We start from the raw sequence: 12641 nt of genomic DNA, 5'->3' as shown, positions 1-12641 counted from the left end.
TGGAGTCCCACCAGAACCCCCTGGAGATGCCACCAGGTCCCTTTGGAGGCCTCTAGGTCCCCTTGGAGGCCACCAGGTCCCTCTGGAAGCCTCTAGGTCCCCTTGGAGGCCACTAAATCCTCCTGGAGTCCCACCAGAACCCCCTGGAGATGCCCCCAGGTCCCTCTGGAAGCCTCTAGGTCCCCTTGGAGGCCACCAGAACCCCCTGGAGATGCCACCAGGTCCCTCTGGAAGCCTCTAGGTCCCCTTGGAGGCCACCAAATCCCCCTTGGAGGCCACTAAATCCTCCTGGAGTCCCACCAGAACCCCCTGGAGATGCCGCCAGGTCCCTTTGGAAGCCTCTAGGTCCCCTTGGAGGCCACTAAATCCTCCTGGAGTCCCACCAGAACCCCCTGGAGATGGCACCAGGTCCCTTTGGAAGCCTCTAGGTCCCTTTAGAAGCCACCAAATCCCCCTTGGAGGCCACTAAATCCTCCTGGAGTCCCACCAGAACCCCCTGGAGATGCCCCCAGGTCCCTCTGGAGGCCACGAAGACCTCGGGCGTCTTCTCCTGACCCTGGTTCCTCCTCCTCCTTTGCAGCTCCTGCGACCTCAAGTACACGGAGGGCGTCCAGTCGCTCAACTGGACCAAGATCATGAAAACCATCGTGGACGACCCCGAGGGCTTCTTCGAGCAGGGGGGATGGTCCTTCCTGGAGCCCGAGGGAGAGGTGAGGGGTTCAGGTTCTCCTCATCTCGAGGTCCTTCTCCTCATCTCGAGGTCCTTCTCTTCATCTCCAGGTTCTTCTCCTCATCTTGAGGTTCTTCTCCTCATCTTGAGGCTCTTCTCCTCCATCTTCAAGGTCCTTCTCTTCATCTCTAGGTCCTTCTCCTCATCTCCTCCAGCTTCTCTTCATCTCGAGGTTCTTCTCTTCATCTTGAGGTTCTTCTCTTCATCTTCAAGGTTCTTCTCCTCATCTTGAGGTTCTTCTCCTCATCTCCTTGAGGTTCTTCTCCTCATCTCCTTGAGGTTCTTCTCCTCATCTCCTTGAGGTTCTTCTCCTCGTCTTGAGGTTCTTCTCCTCGTCTTGAGGTTCTTCTCCTCGTCTTGAGGTTCTTCTCCTTATCTCGAGGTCCTTCTCCTCGTCTCGAGGTCCTTCTCCTCGTCTCGAGGTCCTTCTCCTCGTCTCGAGGTCCTTCTCTTCATCTCCTCAAGCTTCTCCTCATCTCCAGGTCCTTCTCCTCGTCTCCAGGTCCTTCTCCTCGTCTCCAGGTCCTTCTCCTCGTCTCCAGGTCCTTCTCCTCATCTCCTCCAGCTTCTCTTCATCTCGAGGTTCTTCTCTTCATCTTCAAGGTTCTTCTCCTCATCTTGAGGTTCTTCCTTGTCTTGAGGTCCTTCTCCTCATCGCCTCGAGGTCCTTCTCCTCATCGCCTCGAGGTCCTTCTCCTCGCCTCGAGGTCCTTCTCCTCGCCTCGAGGTCCTTCTCCTCGTCTCGAGGTTCTTCTCCTCATCTTGAAGTTCTCCTCTTCATCTTGAGGTTCTCCTCCAGGTCTCGAGGTCCTTCTCCTCGTCTCGAGGTCCTTCTCCTCGTCTCGAGGTCCTTCTCCTCGTCTCGAGGTCCTTCTCCTCGTCTCGAGGTCCTTCTCCTCGTCTCCAGGTCCTTCTCCTCATCTCCAGGTCCTTCTCCTCATCTCCAGGTCCTTCTCCTCATCTCGAGGTCCTTCTCCTCATCTCCAGGTCCTTCTCCTCATCTCGAGGTCCTTCTCCTCATCTCGAGGTCTTTCTCCTCATCTCCAGGTTCTTCTCCTCCATCTTCAAGGTCCTTCTCTTCATCTCCAGGTCCTTCTCTTCATCTCCAGGTCCTTCTCTTCATCTCCAGGTCCTTCTCTTCATCTCCAGGTCCTTCTCTTCATCTCCAGGTCCTTCTCCTCATCTCCAGGTCCTTCTCATCTCGAGGTCATTCTCCTCGTCTCGAGGTCCTTCTCCTCGTCTCCAGGTCCTTCTCCTCGTCTCCAGGTCCTTCTCCTCGTCTCCAGGTCCTTCTCCTCGTCTCCAGGTCCTTCTCTTCATCTCCAGGTCCTTCTCTTCATCTCCAGGTCCTTCTCCTCATCTCCAGGTCCTTCTCATCTCGAGGTCATTCTCCTCGTCTCGAGGTCCTTCTCCTCGTCTCCAGGTCCTTCTCCTCGTCTCCAGGTCCTTCTCCTCGTCTCCAGGTCCTTCTCCTCGTCTCCAGGTCCTTCTCCTCGTCTCCAGGTCCTTCTCCTCGTCTCCAGGTCCTTCTCTTCATCTCCAGGTCCTTCTCTTCATCTCCAGGTCCTTCTTTTCATCTTGAGGTCCTTCTCCTCATCTCCAGGTCCTTCTCCTCCATCTTCAAGGTTCTTCTCCTCATCTCGAGGTTCTTCCTTGTCTCAAGGTCCTTCTCCTCATCTCCTCGAGCTTCTCCTCCTCCTCGTCTCGAGGTCCTTCTCCTCATCTTGAGCTTCTCCTCCTCCTCATCTCCTCGTCTCGAGGTTCTTCTCCTCGTCTCGAGGTCCTTCTCCTCATCTTGAGCTTCTCCTCCTCCTCATCTCCTCAAGCTCTTTATCTCCTCAAGCTTCTCCTCACCTCTAGGTCCTTCTCTTCAGCTCCAGGTTCTTCTCAGCTCCTCGAGCTCCTCATCTCCAGGTTCTTCTCGAGCTCCTCGTCTCCAGGTTCTTCCTCCCCTTGAGCTTCTCCTCATCATCTCCTCGAGCTTCTCCTCAGCAGCTCGAGGTTCTTCTCCTCCATCTTCTAGGTTCTCCTCACCTTCCAGGTCCTTCTCGCCTCTGGGTCCTTCTCCTCCATCTTCAAGGTTCTTCTCCTCCATCTTCAAGGTTCTTCTCCTCCATCTTGAAGTTCTTCTCCTCCATCTTCCAGGTTCTTCTCCTCATCTCAAGGTGGTTCTTCTCCTCGTCTCGGGGTCCTTCTCCTCGTCTCGGGGTCCTTCTCTTCATCTCCTCGAGCTTCTCCTCGCCTCGAGGTCCTTCTCCTCGTCTCGAGGTCCTTCTCCTCGTCTCGAGGTCCTTCTCCTCGTCTCGAGGTCCTTCTCCTCGCCTCGAGGTCCTTCTCCTCGCCTCGAGGTCCTTCTCCTCGCCTCGAGGTCCTTCTCCTCGCCTCGAGGTCCTTCTCCTCATCTCGAGGTCCTTCTCCTCATCTCCAGGTCCTTCTCCTCATCTTCCAGGTCCTTCTCCTCACCTTCTAGGTCCTTCTCCTCACCTTCTAGGTCCTTCTCCTCATCTCCTCGAGCTTCTCCTCATCTCAAGGTTCTTCTTCTCTTCATCTTGAGGTTCTTCTCCTCATCTCCAGGTCCTTCTCCTCCATCTTCAAGGTTTTTCCTTGTCTCTAGGTTCTTCTCCTCATCTCCTCGAGCTTCTCCTCCTCATCTCAAGGTCCTTCTCCTCATCTCAAGGTCCTTCTCATCTCCTTGAGCTTCTCCTCATCTCCAGGTTCTTCTTGAGGTTCTTCTCCTCCATCTTCTAGGTCCTTCTCCTCATCTCGAGCTCCTTCTCCTCCACCTTCTCCTCCAGCTCTGGCTTCTCCAGGTCTCCACGACCTCTAGGTCCTCCACCTTCTCCTCCACCTTCTCCTCCCCCTCCTCGTGGTCCCCAAGGTCCCCAAGGTCTCCTGATTGTCCCCAGGGCAGCGACGCCGAGGTGGGCGAATCCGAGTCGGAGATCGAGGACGAGACCTTCAACCCCTCGGAGGAGGATTACGAGGAGGAGGAGGAGGACAGCGACGAGGACTACTCCTCCGAGGCCGAGGAGTCAGGTGGGAGCCCCCGGGACCTCCTCCTGGGGGCCACCAGATCTTCTCGGGGGCCACCAAATCCCCTTAGAAGCCACCAAATCCCCCTTGGAGGCCACTAAATCCTCTTGGAGTCCCACCAGAACCCCTGGGAGATGCCACCAGGTCCCTCTGGAAGCTTCTAGATCCCCTTGGAGGCCACCAAATCCCCCTTGGAGGCCACTAAAGCCTCTTGGGAGTCCCACCAGAACCCCTGGGAGATGCCACCAGGTCCCTCTAGAAGCTTCTAGGTCCCCTCAGAGGCCACTAAATCCTCATCGAGTCCCACCAGAACCCCTCAGAGATGCCACCAGGTCCCTCTGGAAGCTTCTAGATCCCCTTAGAAGCCACCAAATCCCCCTTGGAGGCCACTAGATCCTCCTGGAGTCCCACCAGAACCCCCTGGAGATGCCACCAGGTCCCTCTGGAAGCTTCTAGATCCCCTTGGAGGCCACTAAATCCTCCTGGAGTCCCACCAGAACCCCTCAGAGATGCCACCAGGTCCCTCTGGAAGCTTCTAGGTCCCCTTGGAGGCCACTAAATCCCCCTTAGAGGCCACTAAATCCTCATCGAGTCCCACCAGAACCCCTGGGAGATGCCACCAGGTCCCTCTGGAAGCTTCTAGGTCCCCTCAGAGGCCACCAGAACCCCCTGGAGATGCCCCCAGGTCCCTCTGGAAGCTTCTAGATCCCCTTAGAAGCCACCAAATCCCCCTTGGAGGCCACTAGATCCTCCTGGAGTCCCACCAGAAGCCCTGGGAGATGCCTCCACCCCCTCTTCTCCCTTCCAGAATATTCCAAGGAGTCTCTGGGCAGCGAGGAGGAGAGCGGGAAGGACTGGGACGAGCTGGAAGAAGAAGCTCGGAAAGGTGAGACCTTTTTTGGAGGTTTTGGGGGACCTGGAGGTCCCCACGGAACCTTCTGGAGCTCCATCTTTCCTTCCCTCGTAGCCGACCGCGAGAGCCAATACGAGGAGGACGAGGAGCGAGGCCGGAGCCGCAAGAGGAAGGCCCCGGCGGCCACCGCCCGGGGGGGTCCCCAGCGCCACCCGGGGCCCCCCAAGAAGAAGAGGAAGTAGAGGACCTCGCGGTGGCCTCGCTCGGGGACCTCTGGAGGCCGTTTGGGGGCCTCGCGAGGCCGTTTCGGGGGCTCCTTGATGAGTTTCGGGGGCCGCGGGGGGAGAAAGTGGGAGGGGGCGTCAGGTTTGGAGGTTCCACCTTGAGGTTTGGAGGTTCCACCTTGAGATTTTGAGGTTCCACCATGAGATTTTGAGGTTCTACCTTCAAGTTTTGAGGTTCTACCAACAAGTTTTGAGGTTCCACCATGAGATTTTGAGGTTCTACCTTGAGGTTTTGAGGTTCTACCTTGAGATTTTAAGGTTCTACCTTCAGATTTTGAGCTTCTACCTTCAGATTTTGAGGTTCTACCTTGAGGTTTTGAGGTTCTACCTTGAGGTTTTGAGGTTCTACCTTGAGGTTTTGAGGTTCTACCTTGAGATTTTGAGGTTCTACCTTCAGATTTTGAGCTTCTACCTTCAGATTTTGAGGTTCCACCATGAGATTTTGAGCTTCTACCTTGAGATTTGAGGTTCCACCATGAGATTTGAGGTTCTACCTTCAGATTTTGAGGTTCCACCATGAGATTTTGAGGTTTTACCTTCAATTTTTGAGGTTCCACCTTCAGATTTTGAGGTTCCACCTTCAGATTTTGAGGTTCTACCTTCAGATTTTGAGCTTCTACCTTGAAATTTGAGGTTCTACCTTGAGATTTTGAGCTTCTACCTTGAGATTTTGAGGTTCTACCTTCAAGTTTTGAGGTTCCACCTTGAGATTTTGAGGTTCTACCTTCAGATTTTGAGGTTCTACCTTCAGATTTTGAGCTTCTACCTTCAGATTTTGAGGTTCTACCTTCAAGTTTTGAGGTTCCACCATGAGATTTTGAGGTTCCACCTTGAGATTCTGAGGTTCTACCTTCAGATTTTGAGGATCTACCTTCAAGTTTTGCGGTTCTACCTTGAGATTTTGAGGTTCTACCTTGAGATCTTGAGGTTCTACCTTCAAGTTTTGAGGTTCCACCATGAGATTTTGAGGTTTTACCTTCAATTTTTGAGCTTCTACCTTGAGATTTTGAGGTTCTACCAACAAATTTTGAGGTTCCACCATGAGATTTTGAGCTTCTACCTTCAGATTTTGAGGTTCTACCATGAGATTTGAGGTTCCACCATGAAATTTGAGGTTCTACCTTGAGATTTTGAGGTTCTACCAACAAATTTTGAGGTTCTACCTTGAGATTTTGAGGTTCTACCTTCAGATTCTGAGGTTCTACCTTCAGATTTTGAGGTTCTACCTTCAGATTTTGAGGTTCTACCTTGAGATTTTGAGGTTCCACCATGAGATTTGAGGTTCTACCTTCAGATTTTGAGGTTCTACCTTCAGATTTTGAGGTTCCACCATGAGATTTGAGGTTCCACCATGAGATTTGAGGTTCTACCTTGAGATTTTGAGGTTCCACCATGAGATTTTGAGGTTCCACCTTGAGATTTTGAGGTTCCACCATGAGATTTTGAGGTTCTACCTTGAGGTTTTGAGGTTCCACCATGAGATTTGAGGTTCTACCTTGAGATTTTGAGGTTCTACCTTCAGATTCTGAGGTTCTACCAACAAATTTTGAGGTTCTACCTTGAGATTTTGAGGTTCCACCATGAGATTTTGAGGTTTTACCTTCAATTTTTGAGGTTCCACCTTGAGATTTTGAGGTTCTACCAACAAATTTTGAGGTTCTACCTTGAGATTTGAGCTTCTACCTTCAGATTTTGAGCTTCTACCTTGAGATTTGAGGTTCTACCTTGAGATTTTGAGCTTCTACCTTGAGATTTTGAGCTTCTACCTTCAAATTTTGAGGTTCTACCTTCAAATTTTGAGGTTCCACCATGAGATTTTGAGGTTCTACCTTCAGATTTTGAGGTTTTCCTCCTGAATTTTGAGTTTCTCTCCTAAACTTTGAGTTTTTTTCCTAAAATTTTGAGGTTTCCTCGCAAATTTTGAGGCCTTTTCCTAAAATTCTGAGGTTTCCTCGCAAATTTTGAGGCTTTTCCCTAAAATTTTGAGGTTTCCTCGCAAATTTTGAGGCTTTTTCCTAAAATTTTGAGGTTTCCTCCCATATTTTGAGGCTTTTTTATCAAATTTTGAGGTTTCCTCCCACATTTTGAGGCTTTTTCCTAAAATTCTGAGGTTTCCTCGCAAATTTTGAGGCTTTTCCCTAAAATTTTGAGGTTTCCTCCCACATTTTGAGGCTTTTTCAAAAAAACTGCGAGGTTTCTCCTCAAAATTTACCTTTTCCCCCCTCAAAATTTGCCTTTTTCCTTCAAATTTTTCCTTTTTCTCCTCTAAATTTCTATTTTCTCCTCTAAATTTCAATTTTCTCCTCTAAATCCATAATTTTTCCCTCAAAATTTCCCTTTTCCCCTCAGAATTTCTGGGTTTTTTCTCATATTTTTGGTTCCTGCCCTTAAAATTTCACGAGGGGCCTCAAAATCCCCTCAAGGAGACCCCAAAACCTCACGAAGAGGCCCCAAAACCTTGAGGAACCCCAAGATTTCATGGAGGGACCTCAAAATTTCATGAAGGGACCTCAAAATCCCATTGAGGGGACCCCAAAACCTCTCGAGGAGGCCCCAAAACCTTGAGGAACCTCAAAATTTCATGGAGGAGCCTCAAAATCCCATCAAGGGGACCCCAAAACCTTGAGGAACCCCAAGATATCATTGAGGGACCCCAAAATCTCATGAAGGGACCTCAAAATCCCATCAAGGGGACCCCAAAACCTTGAGGAACCCCAAGATTTCCTGGAGGGTCCCCAAAAATCCCTCTGAGAAGGCCCCGAAATCCCTCGAGGGGCCCCCAAACCCCCCTTGGGGCCCCCTAAATCCCCTTTTTTTTTTATTTAGGTCTATTTATGGTCGGCGCGGGGGGTTCCCCCTCGTTTTTTTGGGGGGTTCCCCCTCTTTTTTGGGGGGTTCCCCCTCGTTTTCGGGGTGTCCCCCCCCCCCCCCGCGGCGTCTCTCTCTCTCCGTAGCCGGTAGCTCTTTTTTCCAGTCGGACAATAAAGCAAAATGTGGGTTTTGTAAGTTTTGCTGCGGGAAAAATGAGGGGAAAAAGGGGGAAAAAGAGGGGAAATGGGGGAAAAAAGGAGGAAAAACGCGTCAAAAAGGGGGAAAAAAAACATAAAAGGAGGGGAAAAGGCATCAAAAAGGGGGGAAAAGTCATTAAAAAGGGGTAAAAATGCATCAAATAGGGGTAAAAATGCATCAAATAGGGGTAAAAATGCATTAAAAAAGGTAAAAATGCATCAAAAAGGGATAAAAAACCCATGAAAGGAGGTGAAAATACATCAAAAAGGGGGAAAATCCATTAAAAAGGGGAAAAATTCATCAAAAAGGGGGGAAAAAATCCCATGAAAGGAGGTGAAAATGCATCAAAAAGGGGTAAAAATGCATCAAAAAGGGGTAAAAATGCATTAAAAAGAGTAAAAATGCATCAAAAAGGGGTGAAAACCCATGAAAGGAGGTGAAAATGCATCAAAAAGGGGTAAAAATGCATCAAAAAGGGGGAAAATGCATCAAAAAGGGGGAAAATGCATCAAAAAGGGGAGAAAATGCATCAAAAAGGGGAGAAAATGCATCAAAAAGGGGGAAAATGCATCAAAAAGGGGGAAAATGCATCAAAAAGGGTAAAAATGCATCAAAAGGGGGGAAAATGCATCAAAAGGGGGGTAAAAACCCATGAAAGGAGATGAAAATGCATCAAAAAGGGGGAAAAAAGCATCAAAAAGGGGGAAAATGCATCAAAAAGGGATAAAACCTCATGAAAGGAGGTGAAAATGCATCAAAAAGTAGGAAAATGCATCAAAAAGGGGGAAAATGCATCAAAAAGGGGGAAAAAGGCATCAAAAAGGGGGAAAAAGGCATCAAAAAGGGGAAAAATGCATCAAAAAGGGGGGAAAAGGCATCAAAAAGGGGAAAAATGCATCAAAAAGGGGGGAAAATGAATAAAAAAGGGTAAAAATGCATCAAAAAGGGGGAAAAATGCATCAAAAGGGGGGAAAAGGCATCAAAAAGGGGAAAAATGCATCAAAAAGGGGGGAAAAGGCATCAAAAAGGGGAAAAATGCATCAAAAAGGGGGGAAAAGGCATCAAAAAGGGGAAAAATGCATCAAAAGGGGGGAAAAGGCATCAAAAAGGGGAAAAATGCATCAAAAGGGGGGAAAAGGCATCAAAAAGGGGAAAAATGCATCAAAAGGGGGGAAAAGTATCAAAAAGGGGGAAAAATGGATCAAAAAGGGATAAAAAACCATGAAAGGAGGTGAAAATGCATCAAAAAGGGGGAAAAATGCATCAAAAAGGGATAAAAATTCATCAAAAAGGGATAAAAACCCATGAAAGGAGGTGAAAATGCATCAAAAAGGGTAAAAATACATCAAAAGGGGGTAAAACCCCATGAAAGGAGGTGAAAATGCATCAAAAAGGGGGAAAATGCATCAAAAGGGGTAAAAATGCATCAAAAAGGGATAAAAATTCATCAAAAAGGGATAAAAACCCATGAAAGGAGGTGAAAATGCATCAAAAAGGGGGGAAATGCATCAAAAGGGGTAAAATGCATCAAAAAGGGATAAAAATTCATCAAAAAGGGATAAAAACCCATGAAAGGAGGTGAAAATGCATCAAAAAGGGGGGAAATGCATCAAAAAGGGGGGAAATGCATCAAAAAGGGGGAAAGTCCATTAAAAGGGGGAAAAAAGCATCAAAAAAGGGGGAAAATCCCATGAAAGGAGGTGAAAATGCATCAAAAGGGGGGAAAAGCATCAAAAAGAGGTAAAAATGCATCAAAGAAAAGTTTAAATGGGGTAAAACCAGTTTAAATGAGGTGAAACCAGTATAAATGGAGGAAAAATCCAGTTTAAAGGGGGAAAAACCAGTTTGAAGGGGGAAAAACCAGTTTGAAGGGGGAAAAACAGTTTAAAGGGGGAAAAAACAAGTTTAAAGGGGGGAAAAACCAGTTTGAAGGGGGAAAAACCAGTTTGAAGGGGGAAAAACCAGTTTGAAGGGGGAAAAAACAGTTTAAAGGGGAGAAAAAACAGTTTAAAGGGGGAAAAATCCAGTTTGAAGGGGAAAAAAAAAGTTTGAAGGGGGAAAAACCAGTTTAAAGGGGGGAAAACCAGTTTGAAGGGGAAAAAAACAGTTTGAAGGGGGAAAAAACAGTTTGAAGGGGGATAAAACGAGTTTAAAGGGGGGAAAAACCAGTTTGAAGGGGGAAAAATCCAGTTTAAGGGGGGGAAAACCAGTTTGAAGGGGGAAAAAAACAGTTTGAAGGGGGGAAAACCAGTTTAAAGGGGAAAAAACCAGTTTGAAGGGGGGAAAAACCAGTTTAAAGGGGGGAAAACCAGTTTGAAGGGGGAAAAACCAGTTTAAAGGGGAAAAAACCAGTTTAAAGGGGGGAAAAACAGTTTAAAGGGGGAAAAAAACAGTTTGAAGGGGGAAAAAAACAGTTTGAAGGGGGAAAAACCAGTTTGAAGGGGGAAAACCAGTTTAAAGGGGGGAAAAACCAGTTTAAAGGGGGAAAAAACAGTTTAAAGGGGGAAAGAACAGTTTAAAGGGGGAAAAACCAGTATAAAGGGGGAAAAAACAAGTTTAAAGGGGGAAAAACCAGTTTAAAGGGGATAAAACCAGTTTGAAATGGCGCCAACCCCGTGAGGGCTGAGGCGGCCCCTAAGCCCCGCCCCCCGCTTTGATTGACAGGCGGGTCCCTATTCAACCCTATGGGGCGCGGCAGCCAATCAGCTTCAAGCCTCGCTCCTCCATTAAACGCAATGGAGCCGCCTTAAGCCCCGCCCACCCCGCTTTGATTGACAGGTGGGTCGCTATTCAACCCTATGGGGCGCGGCAGCCAATCAGCCTCAAGCCCCGCCCACCCGCCTTGAGTGACAGGTTCCCGCGCTGCGGCGCCGGCCTCGCTTCCCATTGGTCGAGGGGGTGATTGACAGCTCCGAGGACCAATGGGAGCGCGGGGTTGGGGTTGGAGGGGGCGGGGCTCGCTCGCCGTGAGGCGCAGCGCAGGGGGCGGCGCGGGCGCCATTTTGTTTTGAGCGGCGCCCCGAAAAAAAGCGGCGGCGGCGGCGGCGGCGGGGCCGGAGCGGTGAGGGGGGACGGGGCCGGGGCCGGGGGGGGGCTCCCCCGGGAGAGAAGCCGCGAATAAGGAAGGGGGGAGATGGAGGAGAAAGGGGGGGAAGCGGGTTTAAAAACCGAGCTGGGGTTTTTGGAGGGGGAGGGGGGGTGGGGTTGAAACGCGGGAAAAATGGCGGCCGTGCCCCCCCCCCCCTTCCTTCATTTTGTGGGGGTTGGGGGAAGGGGATTGAGGGGGGAAGGGGTGGAGGGGGGAGGGAAAGAAATGAGGGAGGGGGTGGGGAGGTTTGGGGGGGGTGGGGGGGAGGAGGTGATGGTGGGGGCGGCTCCTTGTGCTTTTCTTCCAGGCTCCTGTTGGAAGCGGCCACGAGCGGGGTCACGCAGCCCCCCCCTTTCTCCCTTCCCCCTTCCTTTAAGATCCCCCTCGCTTCCTCCATCCCATAATTTAGGGGGTAACCTCTCCAGCAGCCTCGTTTTCGGGGGGGGGGGGCTCCCCCTATGCTTATTATGGGGGTTAACCCCTCCCCTCATGCTCATTATGAGGGTTAACCCCTCCCCTTACGCTCATTATGAGGGTTAACCCCTCCCCTTACGCTCATTATGAGGGTTAACTCCTCCCTCGTGCTTATTATGGGGTGTAGCCCCTCCCCTTGTGCTTATTGGGGGGGTTAACCCCTCCCCTCAGCCTTATTATGGGGTGTAGCCCCGCCCCCCCCGCTTATTATGGGGGTTCGCACCCCTCCAAGCTTTATTATGGGGGTTAAGTGCAGCCCCCCCCCCCCCCAGCCTTAAATGTGGGGTAACCCCCCCCCCCCAGATTTATTATGGGGATTAAAGCCACCCCCCCAACTTTAATTTGGGGGTGACACCCCCCCTACTTTGAGGGGGGGTTAAAAGGGGGTGAAACCCCCTTTCCTGCCTCATTTTAGGGGCCGACGCGGGGTCCGACCCCCCTTTAGTCCCCTCCCCCGCCTCGTTTTGGGGGTCAGGCAGGGAAAAAACCCCACATTTTGGGGGGCGAAAGAGGCTGAAAACCCCTTTTCTGCTTCATTTTGGGGGGCGAAATAGGCTGAAACCCCCTTTTCTGCTTCATTTTGGGGGGCAAAAGGGGCTCGAGCCCCGTTCCCGCCTCGGTTTCGAGGCTCAACCGGGTTCAATCCTCCCCTCCCGTCCCCCTTTAGGGACCAAACGAGGATCCGTGTGATTTTCCATCGCGGTTTCGGGGCGAAAGCAGCAGGAATTTCCTTTTCCGCGGGTTTTGGGGGGGTCGCCGTGTCCTAAAAACCCCTTTTCCCCCTCGTTTTAGGGCGCGAAAATGTAAAAAAACCCCTTTCCCACCTTATTTTGGGGCGAAATCCTCCCCTCGCCTCTTGCTTTTGGGGCCAAAGGAGGATCAATCCCCCTTTTCCGCCTCGGTTTTCAGTCGAAAGCGGCAGAAATCGCCATTTCCGCGTCTTTCGGGGGGAAAAAAATCCCTAAATTCCCTTTTCCGCCTCAATTTTGGGGTAAAATCCAGCCAATTTCCTCTCCTTCTTCCTTTTTATGGGGCCAAAGCAGGTAAAAAAACCTTTTCCCGTGTCGTTTCCGGGGGTGTAACAGGAAAAAATTCCCTTTTCCACCTATTTCTGGGGCTCCAGGTGGGTGAATCCGGCCGAAAATTCCCTTTTCCATCTATTTCTTGGGG

General features: G+C 50.2%; 1 protein-coding gene and 1 long non-coding RNA gene across 2 annotated transcripts in view; both read left to right on the top strand.

The window, feature by feature from the left end:
- Window positions 1-4941, top strand: part of SUPT16H (SPT16 homolog, facilitates chromatin remodeling subunit) — a 40956-nt gene extending 36015 nt beyond the window's left edge. The window contains exons 23-26 of the mRNA XM_069879144.1: window positions 581-710; window positions 3637-3766; window positions 4572-4649; window positions 4731-4941. Of these exons, the coding sequence (XP_069735245.1) occupies window positions 581-710; window positions 3637-3766; window positions 4572-4649; window positions 4731-4858 (466 nt within the window). The 3' untranslated portion in view covers window positions 4859-4941. The remainder of the gene's footprint in view (window positions 1-580; window positions 711-3636; window positions 3767-4571; window positions 4650-4730) is intronic.
- A 52-nt stretch (window positions 4942-4993) lies between these two features.
- On the top strand, window positions 4994-7906 carry LOC138732527 (uncharacterized). Its single transcript, XR_011339281.1, has 2 exons — window positions 4994-6202; window positions 6244-7906. It is a non-coding gene; the product is annotated as an uncharacterized lncRNA (long non-coding RNA).
- The last annotated feature ends 4735 nt before the right edge of the window (window positions 7907-12641 follow it).

The sequence above is a fragment of the Phaenicophaeus curvirostris genome, chromosome 33 (assembly GCF_032191515.1).
Source record: "Phaenicophaeus curvirostris isolate KB17595 chromosome 33, BPBGC_Pcur_1.0, whole genome shotgun sequence".
In the NCBI taxonomy this organism is placed as follows: domain Eukaryota; kingdom Metazoa; phylum Chordata; class Aves; order Cuculiformes; family Cuculidae; genus Phaenicophaeus; species Phaenicophaeus curvirostris.
The sequence above is the reverse complement of the archived record's forward strand: the minus strand, read 5'-3'. Positions and strand labels throughout refer to the sequence as shown.